Source organism: Xyrauchen texanus, chromosome 14 (genome assembly GCF_025860055.1).
Source record: "Xyrauchen texanus isolate HMW12.3.18 chromosome 14, RBS_HiC_50CHRs, whole genome shotgun sequence".
In the NCBI taxonomy this organism is placed as follows: domain Eukaryota; kingdom Metazoa; phylum Chordata; class Actinopteri; order Cypriniformes; family Catostomidae; genus Xyrauchen; species Xyrauchen texanus.
Window position 1 is genome coordinate 24,542,104 of NC_068289.1, and position 19,141 is coordinate 24,561,244.

The 19,141-nt window shown below is 36.7% G+C and overlaps 1 protein-coding gene across 1 annotated transcript in view; it reads left to right on the forward strand.

Annotated features, from left to right (window-relative positions):
• Positions 1–17,681: 17,681 nt before the first annotated feature.
• LOC127655088 (receptor activity-modifying protein 1-like) overlaps positions 17,682–19,141 on the forward strand; it is a 129,087-nt gene continuing 127,627 nt past the window's right edge. The window contains exon 1 of the mRNA XM_052142697.1: positions 17,682–17,993. Coding sequence (XP_051998657.1) covers positions 17,948–17,993 — 46 coding nt within the window. The 5' untranslated portion in view covers positions 17,682–17,947. The remainder of the gene's footprint in view (positions 17,994–19,141) is intronic.

Consider the following 19,141-nt stretch of genomic DNA (forward strand, 5'->3'; position numbering starts at 1 on the left):
TATGAATGTTTAGATTATATTTTAACTAGTGTTTATGCTGCCTCATTATCATCAACAAAGCTTGAGCTTGCAAATATGTGTTCAGGTTAAATTAGTAAAATGCACTTTAAATATGCCCATATTAGAAAATCACCATCTTATAATGATTTCTGAAGTATCATGTGACACTGAACACTGCAGTAATGATGCTGAAAATTCAGCTTTGATCACAAATTGCTTTTTACAATATATTCAAATAGAAAACTGTTCTTTTAATTGTAAAAATAGTTCAAAATATCACTGTTTTCACTGTATTTTGGATCAAATAAATGCAGCCTTGGTGAGCAGAAGCGATTTCTTTTAAACGTAAGTCTAAAATTAAGACTTAAAGTCTTTAAGTAAAGAAAATGTTTAGTCAGATTACTTCTTTTAACTTGATTTTGATCTTAAAGTTGTCTCATATTCATTCTCTTTCTGTCACATTCCTCATTGATAGGCCCAGGGGAGGGGTCTTTTGTCTCCTCAGGTGTGAAATATATCCATATTTACGATAGTTCACGCCTCCTCACATATGACCTTTCTAACACTAAAGTGTCTTACAAAAGTTAAATTACTATATTGTTTTGTATGAATGAGTGATCAGGATGGTTTTGACATCATTTTGCAGCAAAAACTCTAGGCTACAAGATCCAGTTCTCAAAAGGCTTGTGGACAAATGTTTAGTATGTGTTATATGGCATTATTTCAATGATTTAAAAATTTTGTTTTTTCAAAAAACTTGCATAAACGTTATTTTCTCAAAAATACAAACCTGTACATACATGTTGCTCACATATTATTGTAGCCCAGTTTGGGCTGAATACAGTGTTATCAGACTTAAGCCATTAACTCTTTCCCTGCCAGCGTTTTTAAAAAAAGTTGCCAGCCACCGCCAGGGTTTTTTTGACGATTTTCTCTAAACTTTAATGGCCCGCAGAATATTTTTTTCCATGAATATATGAAGATGCTATATATCAAAATAAAGATATATTTCTGCTTTTAGGCAAAAAATCCGATTTTATTTTATCTTCATTTGTTCTTTTTTTATTGCCACTTGAACAGAGGTAGGTTTTGTCAAAAACAACATTTCGGACAAAAAGCTGAGAAAAAGGCATTTTTATCAAACAAGTGCTTTAGTATTAGTATGGTGTTCCACTTCACATTTGAGACGATCGCAGTCTGTTTCTTTGATCAAAGAGTTGCGTACTCTTTCAAAACATGCGCGCGGGTCTTCCTTACCGTATACCACCTAAAACACGGATACCCGGAAAATTCCGTGTTTGGCGGGGAAGCGTTTTTTCATAAAAACCGGAAAATTCAGTGTTTGGCGGGGAAAGAGTTAAAGTGTTTTTAAGCAACTGAAAAAAGCACAAATGTCAAGGCATGTCAAAACTTTTCCAGGGCCCAAAACAGGGGATAGTGGAATCTGTATAAATAGTACTGAACATTTACAAAAAAAAATTAAGAACAGTGATGTCACTCTGCACCCTATGTTGTCCGAATCGCTCCAAACGTGCCATTCGTTTGTGCTCGATTTGTTAAAATGATACACTGTTAATTTTAACGGCACAAATTGAGCACAAACAAATGACACCAGTTTGGAGCGATTCGGGCGACATGGGGTGGATATTGACGTCACAGCCACAATTTAAAAAAAAAAAGTCTTCTAAAGATTTTTTTTACAGCACAAATTGAGCACAAACCAATGATGCCGGTTTGGAGCGATTTATATAACATGGGGTGGAGAATGACTTCACCGCTCCTGAAAACATTTTTGCTATAGGAAGGGAAATAGTTACAATGTTTGTTTTAACGGCACAAACGACCAGCACTGGTTTGGATCGATTTGAGCCAGATGGGGTGGAGAATGACATCACACAGGTCAAAAAAGAATGTTTAATATCTCAAAACGCCAAACAAGCACAAACGTTCATTTTTGCCGCACAAATCAGCACAAACACAGCGCAAACGAAAGGAATAGTTTTGGTGATTATTTAATTATATGGGGTACCAACTTCATGGAGGTAATAATTGTCTGTAATTTACCAGAAGACATAATAATGTGTCTGTTATGTAATGTGCTAATTCTTTTACTATTTTACTTGATTTAAAAAAACAAAAAACGAATTGAATGATTTGACACAGGTACCAGCCCCCAAACCCACAATCACTCCTCGATGGATCATTCCAGCATCAGCACCCACAGTATGTAACTGCTAAAATGACAGCTAAAATTAAGTCTGGAGTGTTTGTGTTTTAGTTGATCATAGTGTCAAGTGATGACTGGTGGGTAAAAAAGAGGCTATAGATGCTTTTTACTCATTTCTCTGGAATAATTTACATCATTCTGTCTAACATTTTGGTGTAATTGCCGCTAAACTATGTAAATGGCTATCGTCAGAGTTCATTGGCTCGCATAACTCTGCTGTCTCTTAAGTCACTTAATATAATTTTATACATATTTTATTTATTTGCCAAGTAGCCATTTAATAAGCAGAATATCTATAAATGTATTGTGTGATAATGAACATCAGTCAGTACATTTATCTCTTATATGTCGTAGTTCATTTGTTTTGATATTCACACATGGAGTATGTTCTGAAATGTAACGGTAAATAATTTCAACATAAATTAAAAATGTTTTTGTGGTCTATGGTTCGTGTGGTTATAACGGTTGGTATGACAATTAAAAACAATAAGAAAATGTTTTTTTCACGGAATGCTCTGAATGATACATTTTATAGCAGTAGCTGAAATTTACTGTAGCATTCACAGCTTTTTAGTTTTCCCTTTTTTTCCTGGTGACCATGCATTCTAGAATAGCAGAAATGTTGTGTGAATAGATATTTCTTTATTCTGTAGATGCATTCTGTAGATTTATACATTTAGCAAAAGCTTTAACATTGGAGCTTTAATATCTGTCAGACATTTTGTTCTCCACACTTCTCACTTATGGTGTTTCTTGTAGTTCATGTGGTAACTGAATGGCACTTCCTCCTTTCTGTCCTCTAGCAGTCTGGCACTTTTTCTAATGGCCTCCTTGACTGTGCTGCAAAGATGCCATCTCACCATCCTGAGGGGGGCACTATTTCCCTACTCCCCCATGTCACTCATACTCACAATGTGATTGCCTCCAGGTTTGCTACATCCCTACTCCATTACCTTTCTCTATAGCTATTCAATGCACAGCTATGAAACAGACTTTGAATTAGGATTTAAAGGGATAGTTCACCCAAAATTCACCCTTAATGCCATCCCTTATGTGCATGACTTTCTTCTGCAGAACACAAATTAAGATTTTATAGAATATCTCACCTTTGTAGGTCAATGCAAGTGAATGAGTGCCAAAATTGATAACAAAGGCAGCAAAAAAGTAATTCATATGACTCCAGTGGTTTAATCCATATCTTCAGTAGTGATCAATATTTAAATACATTTTTGCTACAAAATCTTCTCCCTGCCCAGTATGGGATGTATGCATGAAGAAAGTGAATCACCAATAACACAAGAAGAATGTAAAAGTGACAGAAAATTTATAGTAAAAATTTTATTAAATATTGATCTGTTTCTCACCCATACCTATCATATCGCTGAAGACATGGATTTAACAAATGGAATCAAATATGGAATACTTTTATGCTGAAATTTTATGTGATTTTTGGAGCTTTAAAATGTTGGCACCCTTTCACTTGCATTGTAGACTGAAAGAGCTCTTCTTCATTTGTGTTCTGATGAAGAAAGTAAGTCAAACACATTCAGTATGGCATAAGGGTGAGTAAATGATGAGAGAATTTACATTTTTGGGTGAACTATTCCTTTTAACCATCTTTCTCTGATTGTTTGAGCAATCTAACATGTCAGCTTCTGGCTAAAATTAAGACGTTTTAGGGAAAGCATCCACCCAAAAACGATAGCAAACCGCATAGCAACATGCTAAAAACCAATAAGAACACATTAGCTTCTTCATAGCAACACCCTGGCAATACCTGTTCACACTAGAGTTGTGGCAGCGATTTTTTTTCATGGCTAAGCATCCCTTATTTTATCCTTTATTTTTGCAATTTCTTTTTGTTGCCATTAGTGCCACAGAAAATACACACCGCAGATGTAAGCATTGAAATATGAAGCATTTATTTTGATTATCTAAGTATAGAAATTAAATTCAGCATCTAAATGTAACCACTGAATTATTTGCTGAATTGGTCACTATTTTATAATCAGTACTGTGGCACACCCAACCAAGGACGACAACCACAAACCCAAGGGTCTACTGACCGCTGAACTCTGAAAGGGACATCTTGAGCACATGCCCAACAACTGTAACTGGAAAATCAGAACTTTTTCACTGATTAATACATTCCGGTCAAACACATTCCAGTTCCTTACAGTGCAGGCATGGACAACTGGATACATCAGCTCCATCTTCAACAACACTGGCATTGGACAGACTGCTTTCTAAGCCCTGAACCCATCACTGATGACCAAGAAAAACATAGACTTGAGTTTAAATGCACAAAAGGATAACAACAGGCACAGGGGCCAGTGTTTGCCATTCTTTTAATAACTTTTATAGCTCTTTTGAGTAGTGACTCAAAACTGCCCAATTTTGTAGCAACAATGCCCGGGTCTCTGCAAGATGTTTTAAGCTGTTTCAGGGTCAGGTAGCAATATCTAAAATGGTTTTGCTCTCCTTCCTACTGTCCACTTCCTGTTCATTTTGGATGACTGTGAAATACCTTGTGAACCCTGAAGAGTGATAGACTACTTTTGAGAACTGCTGTTGTTCTTCCTACAAATTTGTATTTTATGTTTTATCTTTGCCTTTATTTTGCTCTGCTTTCTTTATAATGATAAGATAGTTGCATTCAGTATTAAGCTTTTAAGTATGGTACTCCAAACTGCACAGTTGTTAGAGGACTATTGTGTTTTATTGGGAAACATGCAATTATGAAGTCACTGAGCCAAGTTTTCCTGTCTCAACCTTCTACCAATGCTGTTTTTATCCAAATTTAGTTATGACCTGCCTTATTTTAATGGTAAATATAAAATTTTGTTTGCGTTAAATGTACATTTAATGATAAAAATATCAGAACATGGAACATTTTACAATATATTTTGTTTTGGAATGAATTAATTAATGTGTAACTTAAGTAATTCACTGGGAGTTGTGTGTATATGTGATAGCAGCTCTTACGGTATGTGTTCTTTACACTGTTGATATATGCTGTATTACATGTTATGTAAGACACAGGAGCAGCTGAGGCCTCGGTTAAATCACTGGCACATAAAGAACAGTATTTAAACTGCTGAAGGCTTGAAAAATGTGAACTTGCTAAAACTTTTTTCATTTTGACAGAATGAAGATTAAACAAACAACTGCTTACAGTCTGTCCCAGCAGTTACTACTAAAAAGAGGCCTTTCGTGGACACTTATTTCACTGTACATTTCACAAACATTTGCTGCTATTTTTCAGTATACTCTAAAGTGCATCACACAATAACCATTTGTATAATCACTGGATCTGAATTAATTGGGTTGAAATGGACGTTTGTTGGGTTTCAAACATCTGTGGATCGCCTTCAGAGGTGTGTTCTGATTTCATCTGTAGTCTTATGTTTTTACTGGAAAACTGTTCAGTTACATTGAGCAGTTGTTGGAGGAATCTGATATGGACATCACATCTAATTCTTCCTGTTTGCTGTCAAGTTTATTTTCGTGTATTAATGGCATCTGTAGACGTCACAGCAATGAGCTTTATTATAAATATACACTGACTGTAAACCTGTAATTTTGTATGTTGTGAGTAAAAGGTATTTTAACATTTAGTGTTGAAGTGCTTTTATGTGTATGTTAATTAGATGGAGTATTGGCACTGCAACTTTATCAGCAAGCAATCTGATAATGTATTTAAATATGGCATACAAGCTGAAGCCATGGAAACCTGCAATTAAAAAGGCTAATATAGGCTTTTCAGCTACATTTTAACAGTAGAACCATTTTAAAAAGCTCAAGACATAAAAAGATATCACACTAGATGTCTAAAAGTTTGTGGATACCACCTTTAACATGTTTGGCATTAATTCCAGGAAGACTTATCTTTATGCTACAGCATACAGTGGCATTCTAAAGAATTGTGTGCCGCTAGCTTTGTGGTAACCGTTTGGGGAGAGCCCTTTTCTGTTCTAGTATGACAATTACCCTGTGCACAAAGTGTAGTCCATAATAAACGAATGTACTTAACCTGGTGTAGAAGAACTAGACTAGCCTGCACAAAGCCGAGAGCTGAACCCCACCGAACACATTTGGGATGAATTGGACACTGATTGCGAGCCATGATCCATCACGCAACATAATTTCCTGACCTCTCTGATGTTCTTGTGGCTAAATTGGAGCAAAGCCATGCATCTATATTCCAACATCAAGTAGTAAGCCTTTCCAGAAACGTGTTTGCACACAGATCAATGTTTTATCAAGTCTTTTTTACAATACATTCCACTCCTTACTCAGTATTTGGCGATAAGCACAAATAATGTGAATCACCCAAAATCAAGAAGAATTTGAAAGTGGAGATGTATATTTAAAAAAGGGCTTAAATATTGATCTGTTTCTCACCCACGCTTATCATATTGCTTCTGAAGAAATTGATTTAAGCACTGGAGTCATATGGATTACTTTTGCTGCCTTTATGTGATTGTTGGAGCTTCAAAGATCAGGTCATACACATCTGGGATGTCATGAGGGTGTGTATGATGAGAGAATTTTCATTTTTGGGTGAACTATCCATTTAAAATGTGTTGAACCCTGAACAGCCCTTTAATGGGCTTGTGGGAAGTAATTGCATTTCCTTCTCGCAGCCACGCGAGGGCGAGAGACCTTTTTTGGTATAGTTGTGCTCACACGGTTACATAGAGAATATGCACGTTGAAGAATCTGTAACTAGCATTCGTAAAAAATAAGAAGTTTCTTTTTTATTTTGGTAAAGTTTCTGGTTTATTTTATGTAGTACAGCCCCGAATCAGATGCATAAGAGAAATTAAAGAATATTCCAAAAGACAAAATTATGAAATTACGTGAAAATACATACAATGACCCTTAAATGATCCTAAATAGAAATGCATACACCCTTGATTCCAGAAGGGCTACAAACAGTTATTGTTGAGGAGAAGAAAATGCTGTGAACCAATAATGTGTAAACTTTTAAACAGCATATATGTTGTTATTATTAGCCTAAGGATAAGTATCCGTTTTTATATTGTCTTGATGAATATCGTTATCTGGGAAATACTTAATAAAAAACATAAACTTTAATTATAGTTTAAATTAATCTTGCAGAATCTGTGGGCCTGAAGGTGCGGCGTGGTCACCTGGTACATTACTTTTCTCAGCGCTGGCAGCGATGGACCAATCACAGTCGTTTGCTAAGGGAACACACTTATATGCTGATTGAAGATTTTATTAACACAATTAATCAGTATCAGTACGGAATCAGTAACAAATGTATATTACTGCTGGAAACATGAGCGTCTCGTGATTTCTGACCGAACGTCTGTTAATTTACCGTTTTTTAAGGTTGTGTGTGCTTCCGTAGGTTTCCGATGATTTTTTTTTTTAGGTTACAAACTGGTGATTACAAGAGTGCTGTGCTATAAATGTGGTTTATGAGGACATTGTCCCCTAGTGTCCCCATTATTCAAATCACTTAAAAAAACATACTAAACTGTATTTGTTTTTTAAATGTAAAAATACAGAAAGTTTTTTGTGAGGGTTAGGGGATATAATCTATAGTTCGTACAGTATAAAATTAACTATGTCTATGGAGAGTCCTCATAAGGTTAGCCTAAATTAAATTAAAGTAGCCTACTGGTGTAATATTCCCCTGTCGTGACCACAGTGGTCTTTGGTCGGGTATCAGTCCCCTGATCAATTATTTTCATGTTTATTATTAGCCAGCATAAGTTGATGAGCCAAGAGCCCTCCCTCACGACATTCGCTTTAACTGTTTATCTGGATGTATGCGTCTGACGCGCTCGAGTATGGCAAGCCGAAGTGTTCACAAAGTGTTCACATTGACGCGTCAAAAGCGTGCGTTCGACAGCCAAACGCGCGTCAAAAGCGTGCGTTTTTGCCATAAAAGCGCGCGTTCTTAACGTGCGCTTTGTGCACACAGAAAACGCACACTTTTGACGCGCGTTCGACAGCCAAACGCGCGTCAAAAGCGTGCGTTCGACAGCCAAACGCGCGTCAAAAGCGTGCGTTTTTGCCATAAAAGCGCGCGTTCTTGTCGAACGCTTTTGACGCGCGTTCGACAGCCAAACGCACGTCAGAAACGCGCGGTTTTTGCATCAAAGCGCGCGTCAGGAACGCGCGTTTGGCTGTCAAAACGCACGCTTTTGACGTGCGCTTTGGGGGTCACCGAAAACGCACGCTTTTGACGCGCGTTTATCATAACAAAAATGGCCGTCGAAAACGTGTGTTTCGAGTAGGACGTTATGAACGTGTAAACAGGTAAACCACACAGGCAGTGCCAGCGTGTGTGAAGTGTTCATACAGGCGAAAAGAACGTGCTCGTTCATTTAGTGTTCTCGGAATCGCACGTCGAAAGCGTGTGAGGTCTTATGTCCCGGTTTCTTGTTTTGTCATTAAACCCAAGTTAAACAGCATGGCATTATCGATGGCAAATTTGACAGAGGAGAGGATTATAATTGGTGAGTTATTATAATCCAGTATAGTTATCATTTAGGTAAAAAAGAAAACTGCACTTCTACAACATTTATTGATTTTTGCTCATGTTAATTTCAACGTTTACTAATGATTATTAAAATAAATAGTTGTATTTGTTAACATTACTTACGCACTGCTGAACTATCAGGGTACTAAAAGGGTACACGTCTCAGATTATTAAATAAGTAAAACAAAGTTGTAAAAGTAAAGTTTAAAAAGGTTATAGAAGTCTATGAAAATTGTAAAAAATATATATAAAATACATATTGTTGTATTATATAATATATATATTTACAATACATTTTCAACTCTAAAACTTCAAGAAAACCAATGCTAAATATCTGAACAATTTCTGGGCCAGATTTTAGGCTGACGTCTCAATAAATGAACTTTAGGGAAAAAAAAATATTTGTGTGTGCAGTACCAATCTTTTCCACTAGATGACATCCAGACTCCACCCATGACTCTTCGATTTCCATACATGTTTTTAGTTCTGAACCTTATATTTCCATACTATTCCAAATATTTGTGAAGTAGACATCCTATTCAGAAATAGTTAGGCAGTAATGTTAATATTTGATTTCAATTAAATCTCTAAAACCCCCAAATGTACGGAAAGAATCAAAGCGCGTGTTATAGTTATGTTATAATGTAGAATGGCAAGTGTCCCACGGGTGTCGGGGAGGGGCAGTCTTAAAAATAGAGGTTAAAGACATTTTTATAAATCATAAATTCAGATATTTATTCTTTGAATTGTGTGAAAAGTATTGATAATTTGTATCCACTGTAAGATTATAACATGTTATCCACTTTGTCTAATTGTTTTATTATGTTATAATTTCTGGTTAGCTGTAGAATTGATACAATACAAATGGACAATGTTGCCAGTAATCAGTGCAATTATGCTTTAGGTATAAGGCCAAATATACAAGTTGAGTTTCACGAAATCTGAAACAACAAAACTACATTTTGAAGTTCTGAGTTAAGATGAACAGAAGCAAACTAATTACCCATCCTAAATTGTACACACACACACACACACATATATATGTATATATATATATATATATATATATATATATATATATATATATATACACATACATATAAGGGACACATAGGTCCATAGTGAACAAAAATGTCCATGTGCAGACATTGTCAAAAATTTGAAGCATGGGAGTGCAGACTTAATTTTGGTCTCATTTTAAAGAAGACGATTGGCAAGTGAAATAAAAAAAGCTATATAGGTTTAAGTTTATGACAATTATTTATGAACAATATTGTATATAAATCATATATTTTATGAAATATGTTGAACTCAAAAAACTGAAAATCAAAGCCATTAATCTAAATAAGTTGCATAATAAGTTCCAAATTTGAGGTTGATATCTCCAAAAACAAGCTTTCAGTAAGATTTAGTTTGGACGCATTTTCCCCATTAGATGCAGCAAAACTTTTTTTTTTTTTAGATATTTGAGTTTTTCGATCTCAGATATCACACACACACACACACATACACACACACACACACATACACACACACACCAATTATAAACTGTACATTATAAACTGTACATAAGGGATGTTTTGTTGTTTAACACAATTTAGTTGTTTTATTTTGTGACTCATCAAACATTTTTGTCTTGTTTGCATTAGTAGGCAGAGGAACAGAAACAAGCCTTCTCTGTGGAGCTCAGTCTTGCAGCATAGAAGTGAAAAACAACTGTATAATATAGCTGCAAGCAGCAATGCGGATTCCTCCTCAAAATGGCAAATCATTTAAAATTGATCAGTAGATGGTTGGGGATAAACCCTCCCAATTAAGGAATTCAAAAAAACATGTCTTCGTCTGATTCCTAAACAAAACATTTTCAATGTACAGGAAAATCCATACCGGACCTTATGGATCCTTGAGGCTTTTTTGTTCCCAATGAGAAATGCGGCATGTACACCAAGTTTCAGAAGAATTGGACAAATGGGGTGGATATTATATCATTTTGAAAAAAAAATTTGGGGCGTGGCCTGTAGCGCCACCTATGGGCAAATGTTGGTCATTCTTGGTTTGTGGGTTCCTGTTGGCCTGTAGTATAAATGTACAAAATTAGAAAATATTTGACCAGAAAATGGGAATTTTGGAGTGGCCTGTAAGCGCCCCTAGGGGCGAATGTGGGCCTTTCTTGGTTTGTGGGTTCCTGTCGGCCTGTAGAATCAATACACCAAATTAGAAAATGTTTGACCAGAAAATGGGATTTTTGGAATTACCTGTAAGCGCCCCTAATGGCGAATGTTGGCCATTCAGTGGTTTGTGGGTTCCTGTTGGCATGTAGTATCAGTGTACCAAATTAGAACATTTTTGACCAGAAAATGGGAATTTTGGCATGGCCTGTAAGCCCCCTAGGGGTGAATGTTGTCCATTCTTGGTTTGTGGGTTCCTGTCTGCCTGTAGTATCAATGTACCAAATTAAAAAAAATTTGACCAGAAAGCGGGAATTTTGGCGTGGCCTTTAAGCCCCCTAGTGGCGAATGTCGGCCATTCTTGGTTTGTGGGTTCCTGTTGGCCTGTAGTACCATTGTACCAAATTAGAAAATTTTAGACCAGAAAATGGGAATTTCGACATGGCCTGTAAGCCCCCTAGGGGCTGAATGTCGGCCATTCTTTCGCTAGTACTTCAGAGTGATGTCATCTTGAAGCATGTTAGGTTTGAAAAACCATCAGTCAAAATTACATTTGATTTATTGACAGGTATATATTGTTAAAATTTGGACATTTACATAAACACGCCCCTTTCAGACATTTTGTATCACATTCATTTTTCCTAAGTAATGTTTTCAAGGATGTCCATTCTACAAATGTGTACCAAATTTCAAGTCAATTGGAGCTACGGTTCAGGAGAAGAAGAGTATTTTTAGGTTTTCGCAAATTTTCAACGTACGGGAAAATCCATCATGGTGAAAGTTATGGGTCCTTAAGGCTTTTTTGTTCCCCATGAGGAATGAGGCATGTACACCAAGTTTCAGAATATTTAGACAAATGGCGTGGAAATTGTATCACTTTGAATGAAAAATCACTTTGAAAATCTCTACTTTCACTTTCACTTCTCTTTTTTCTGTTTTTTTTGTGTGATTTACATAAGCATATCACAAGCAATTTTATTTGAAAGACTATCTAGGCACATAATAACACTGTATAGCTGTGACTGTTTATAACTATTTCAAAATGTAGCCTACAAGCTCACACTTTAAATGGTCAGTGCTTTGATTTTTAAATCATTAAAATAGCAACAGATCCAGTGAAAAAAATGGAGTGATTGTGTTTACATGCCATTCAAAAACGTGGCATTTTACAAGGTAAGAGAGAAATAAAAAAACTTAAAATAATACCATTTGTACTTCTCAATTACTTGGGAATGTCTATGTTCAGGACGAAGGCTAAATTGTTACTGTCTCTTTAAGAGGCTTTTATCGCATGATACGATACTTAAGGCACAGTTCAGTTTAATCTTTTGAGAACTGAGAAGTATCATTATTTTCGTTTTGTGCCATGCTTGTTGCATTTGTATTCATTGTGAGATGATAAAATACAGACTGCGTGAATGGTTGATTTTGTTCACTTGAATTTTGTGACGTGTTTCAGAAAAATAATCGCGAAGACAGAGACTGAGCACCCTGTTTATTTATTTTACAAAAGCACAAGGTTTTGTTGTTATTGTAAGTGCACACAAATAAAAGTACACATTTCATAGTTCAGTAATGATGTCTTGCATGTTTCTGTATGGGCAAAAATGACGCAGTATTTTGTTTAAGTTGTTTCCGCTGTTTCGAGAGAAAAATATAGCAGGACGTCATCTGGAATAATGCCAGAATAAAATATAATTATTCCAGATTTCTTTCTCAACTGTTTGTTCACTTGAGACATAACAGACTCCTCAATATATCATGTATTTTGACACTCTGTTGTATGAAATTGTCCGTTCAGACGCTAAGCAGCAGCGAAAGACATCGGAGTGCGTGAGTTAGACGCGACGCGGCTCGCTGTGTCACACAAACAGCTCGCAAACATGTATTTGAGTTGTTTTGACATTTGTTGAGTTGAATAGTGTAAAATCGCTTGAATGTTCAAACAGGCAAACATTGTATACAACCGACAAACCTTCATGATGATGCGAGCAAAAATGATCTCGCCTCGCGGTTTGCGTGTTGTCAGAGACAATTAAACAACATCATTCTCGGAAGTTTTGATACGTTAGGATTGATCAGCCCAACCCTACTTTCTTTAGACATATGTTTCATGTTTGTGTAAGTTTTTGTGACGTGTTTCAGAAAGATATTCGCTTAGACAAAGAGCACACGGTTTATTTTCTTTATTTTACAACAAATAAAAGTACAACTTTCATAGTTTGTGACGATGTATTAAATGTATCTGTATGTGCAAAAATAACGCAGTATTTTGTTTAAGCTGTTAACGCTGTTTCGAGAGAAAAATCTTAACAGGACACCACAGCGGCATCCGTGTTGTTCACAATAATTCATAATTAAATATATTGATACCCAATTTCTTTATCAACTGTTTGTTCACTTGATACATAACAGACACCCCAATATATCATGTATTTTGGTGTATGAAATTGTCCGTTCAAACGCATGAAGCTGTGAAGCGAACTCTCATCGGCGTCGCGAGCGTTAGTCGCGACGCGGCTCGCTCGCTGTGTCACACAAACTGCTCGAAAACATTTATTTGAGTTGTTTTGCCTTTGTTGAGTTGAATAGTGTAAAATCGCTTGAATGTTCAAGCAGGCAACCATTGTACACAACCAACAAACCTTCGTGAAGATCGCGAGCAAAAATGATCTCGCCTCGAGGATTGCGTGTTGTCAGAGACAATTAAACAACATCATACTCGGAAGTTTTGATACGTTAACGCTGTCTCGATAGAGAAAAATCTAACAGGACATCACAGCGGCATCACTAGACCCCTTCAATAATTCATAATTCAATATATTGATACCCGATTTCTTTATCAACTGTTTGTTCACTTGAGATATAGCAGACACCCCAATATATCATGTATTTTGGTGTATGAAATTGTCCGTTGAAACGCAAGAAGGGAAAGCGAACTCTCATCGGCGCGCGAACGTTAGACGCGACGCTGCTCGCTTCGCTGTGTCACACAAACTGTTCGAAAACATTTATTTGAGTTGTTTTGCCTTTGTTGAGTTGAATAGTATAAAATCGCTTGAATGTTCAAACTGGAAAGCATTAAGACACACAATTGATTTGACATACCTCCGTGCAGACTCAAAATGTCTTCTGTAGTCTAAGTCTGGAGCTCCACCCACTAGGAGACCGAAATGCTTCATTAGAGAGATTGCTACAGAAGAGCTGCATGTGGTAGACAGAGTTACTCCAGTAGAGGGAGCCTCTTTGCTCAGCCAATGTAAGTGAATGGGATTTTACATGTGGACCATATTTGTCCAGTAGAGGGAGCACTTTTGCTCAGCCATTGTAAATCAATGGGATTTTAAAAATTTTTGATCATCTTTTGTGTGTACATTTACATAAACACGTCCATTTCAGCCATTTTGTATTGTATTCATTTTTGCTAAGTAACGTTTGGAAAGACATACATACTACACACGTGTGCCAAATTCCAAGTCAATTGGAGCTGAGGTTCAGGAGAAGAAGAGTTTTGTAGGTTTTCCAAAATTTTCACTGTACAGGAAAATCCATAATGGCAGAAGTATGGGTCCTTGAGGCTTTTTTGTTCCCCATGAGAAATGAGGCATGTTTACAAAGTTTCAGAAGATTTGGACAAATGGGGTGGAAATTATATCACTTTGAATTTTTGTTTTTGGGCGTGGCCTGTAGCGCCACCTATGGGCGAATGTTGACCATTCTTGGTTTGGGGGTACCTGTTGGCATGGAGTATCAATGTGCCAATTTAGAAAATTTTTGACCAGTGACTTTTTGAGCTATTGGGGCTCAAGGAGAAGAATAATAATAATAATAATAATAATAATAATAATAATAATAATAATAATAATAATAAAACCGACAAATACAATAGATTCCCTCCTTACGGAGGAATCTAATAATATAGAACAAGAGCAGGAGGGCTTTGCTACACACTGCACACTGAGTGGCCACTCCCCACACACACACACACACACACACACGCACACACACGCACACACAGACACACACACAGACGTTTCTGTAATTTATAGATAGATTAGCTGAATTCTGATTATGTTCAAGATGAACCCATTTCTAACATAGCTCTCTGAGAAAACCCAGCAATCTCATCTGAAATTGATCTGGTTAACTATTGACCCATAACTTGTTTATTGTGTGAAAATCCGTTTTTGTATCTTCTGTTTGTTAACATTTGCAATAATAATAAAAAAAAATCTTACAGAGGATAAAAATTTTAAACTCAGTTAGAATGCTAACAATATGAAGCTTTGTATTTTACACATCTCCCGCTTCATCATCTGTGACTACCTCTGCCGTGCCGACCTGATCACTTCACTGTGTGTGGAAGAAACTGATGTCAATTACAGTTTTTTCCAACTGCTTACACATCAAAATCTTTTCATGTCACACGATTATTTAAACCTCTCACTCAAAGTGCAAAACTACATACCAAATCTCCAAAACCATCAGCTATTTCTCAGCCTTTGACTCAGTTTTCAATTGCATAAAACACTTTTTTCAAAACACTAACACAATTATCTACCTAAAACACAAACATCTAACAGGAAGTGACTTGCTTTCCTTTTACAAACACAACCAATCAAAATGCTACACTTATTCACCAGGTCACACAGACACACTCCTCACATGTGCAAACACTAATTGCTTCACTGATCACTAACCAATCACTGCTTTACTGTAATATAGGCCTATAAATAGGTCAAAGGTCAGATTACCAGTTTTGAACAATGGATTCCTGGGACCCCCCCGGGACCCCACACACACACAATTATGTTCTTTACTGTATTCTAAAGAATATACTTTTGGTTTATATATGTTTATGGTTTTGTTGTATGCTACTGTACAACAACAGTAATGTTTGTTTACAACATTACAACAACAGTGTACTTGTAACATACCTCTCAGCAGAGTACTGTACTTTCACTGTAGAACATTGTATTGAAATGTAGATATAAGTCTATGAAATACCAAAGAGCTATAGATTTAGAGCAACAGTGTTTACATGATATATCCAAAAATGCACTATTATGAAAGAAGTGTTTGTCAATTGATGCAAATGCTTCATTCTGACTTGTGTTTGTGGCATTTTGAATGCAGTGTTACATTTTGAAGGAGATGCGAGTCATTTTGCATTTTGTGTGTGCAGTTTCGGGAATTGTGTGTAGAGTTTGTATCCTAATTGGATTCAATACAATTCCCCAAAAATCACACTGTATTAAAAAAAAAAAAAAATTAAACATAAAATGTAAAAAATAATTAACTTTTAATAGCAATACTTTTCACACAATTCAAAGAATTGTCCCCGTGGGACACTTGTCATTCTACATTTATAACAATTATATCTTAGTCTAAACCAAAGTAATCGTACATATCAGACTCTGTTATTCATATCTGAAGACTAATTATCAAAAGAAATGACAGCAAAAGATAAATAACAATGGATTCTTCATTTGTGATGTGCAGTCAAACTATAACACGCGCTTTGATTATTTCCGTTAATTTTTATGTGTTTTAAAGATTGAATTCAAATAAATCAAATATTAACATTACTGCCTAACTATTTCTGAATAGGATGTCTACTTCATAAATATTTGGAATAGTATGGAAATATAAGGTTCAGAACTAAAACATATATGGAAATCGAAGAGTCATGGGTGGAGTCTGGATGTCATCTAGTGGAAAAGATTGGTACTGCACACACAAATATTTTTTCCCTAAAGTTCATTTATTGAGACATCAGCCTAAAATCTCGCCCAGAACTTGTTCAGATATTTAGCATTGGTTTTCTTGAAGTTTTAGAGTTGAAAATGTATTGTAAATATATATATTATATAATACAACAATATGTATTTTATATATATTTTTTACAATTTTCATAGACTTCTATAACCTTTTTAAACTTTACTTTTACAACTTTGTTTTACTTATTTAATAATCTGAGACGTGTACCCTTTTAGTACCCTGATAGTTCGCAGTGCGTAAGTAATGTTAACAAATACAACTATTTATTTTAATAATCATTAGTAAACGTTGAAATTAACATGAGCAAAAATCAATAAATGTTGTAGAAGTGCAGTTTTCTTTTTTACCTAAATGATAACTATACTGGATTATAATAACTCACCAATTATAATCCTCTCCTCTGTCAAATTTGCCATCGATAATGCCATGCTGTTTAACTTGGGTTTAATGACAATACAAGAAACCGGGACATAAGACCTCACACGCTTTCGACGTGCGATTCCGAGAACATTAAATGAACAAGCACGTTCTTTTCGCCTGTATGAACACTTCACACACGCTGGCACTGCCTGTGTGGTTTACCGGTTTACACGTTCATAACGTCCTACTCGAAACACACGTTTTCGACGCCCATTTTTGTTATGATAAACGCGCGTCAAAAGCGTGCATTTTCGGTGACCCCCAAAGCGCACGTCAAAAGCGTGCGTTTTGACAGCCAAACATGCATTCCTGACGCGCGCTTTGATGCAAAAACCGCGCGTTTCTGACGCGCGTTTTCCGTGTGCACAAACGCGCGCTTTTTATGGCAAAAACGCACGCTTTTGACGCGCGTTTGGCTGTCGAACGCACGCTTTTGACGTGTCAATGTGCAATCGGACGCCTGGCCAGGCGTTTGTGAACACTTCGGCTTGCCATACTCGAGCGCAGAGCACGACAGTCCACTGGGCGTCTCAAGCGCATGCTACTGAGTGTATACTTTCAACTGACGAGATGAGACACATTTCAGTCATTCGTTTTGGCTTTCTGGACTAAGCATTATTCAGTACAGTATACAGGGCATGGTGACAGAGAGGAGCGGGGGATCCTCTCTCCTGCGTCTTCGGTAGAGATTCGTGAATGAAACTGTCTGCACACTTACCTGCCAGAAGCGAAGATGTGTCGAGCTATAAGGGAATAGCTCCGTTTAATCGACTCGGCTTCAACCGAAAGTCTCAACAAACTTCTGTTTCGTTTGATTGACATTGAGACGTCATGGCATCATTGTCGTGGAGACACGCGCTCGTCTGCTTGGTGATTGGTAAGTGAAGTTTAACTGGTTTGTTCTGTTTTACAGTCGGCTATTATGTATGTTTTTGTGATATCAAACTGTATATTATGCTAAAACAAAAGGAAAGAATGAAAAGTAGGTAAGAAAGAAAAGATAAACCATGTAGAACAAACCCGAACTGAACAATAGTATTGCATCAAATACTATGTTGCTGTAATTCGTTGTTCAAAAATGTACAATGATATGCAAACACTTAAATAAGATTAAATTACAAATGTAAGTATTAATGTTATGAGAGATTTAAATATCCTTGCTATAATTCTCTTTGGGGTAAAACTCAACAGCATTAAATGGGTTATTGACATGACATCAAGCCATGACAGCGGTTTCCTTCAGTGTGAATAATTAATACACATGCAGTTCCCTTTACAAAAGGCTTCACTACGATGTTGCGCTGCTAAGCGCTACGGGGAACAGCTTTCGCTGTGAGCCGAGCTGAATAATGTGTGGAACACGTCAATGAACATTGACCGGAATTTAAAGCCTAGGCTGATGTAATCATTAGATGCACCTGAGGCCAGGCTATAAATGGATACGTCACCAGGTGTCGTCAGAAACTCTTTTTTCAGAGCGATTCTGTTTCTGTGTGTTTCACACACCCTGTCAAAACTTTCTTTCCTCTGTTAGGAGTTAGAATCAGTTAGACAGTGTGCAGTGAACTTTGTTCTTTGTTCTCTTTTCTCTTTTCGCAGAGTGCGTCGTGCTCGCCTCGCTTGCTTCCGGGAGTCAGCACTCTCGAAAAGAAGATCGTTTGTGGGGCTCTTGCATGGTTTTGGCTGAGGAGCAAGAGACGGGTTGATCCCTTTCTGTCACTCTCTCCCCAAACCCAGCTGTTTCTTCACATGATCTCGACGCTTCTCGGATCATGAGGTGAATCGCTATTCTCTTCCCGCCTCCGAGCTTTCCGTCCGCGATAAAAAATCTACGGAGGAATTGCTCGATGTTGTTACTCGTGCGGTTGCCAGATTGGTCTGGCCACGCGAAAAAGAGACCCCCAAACGCTTCAAATTAGGGGATAGATTTTATCTTCCAGTCTAAGAAAGGGAACGCCTCATGGGTTCCTTCCCTTCTTTGATAAACCTCCATTAAGAGCTTTTTTGCTCATGGAGAACCCCTAA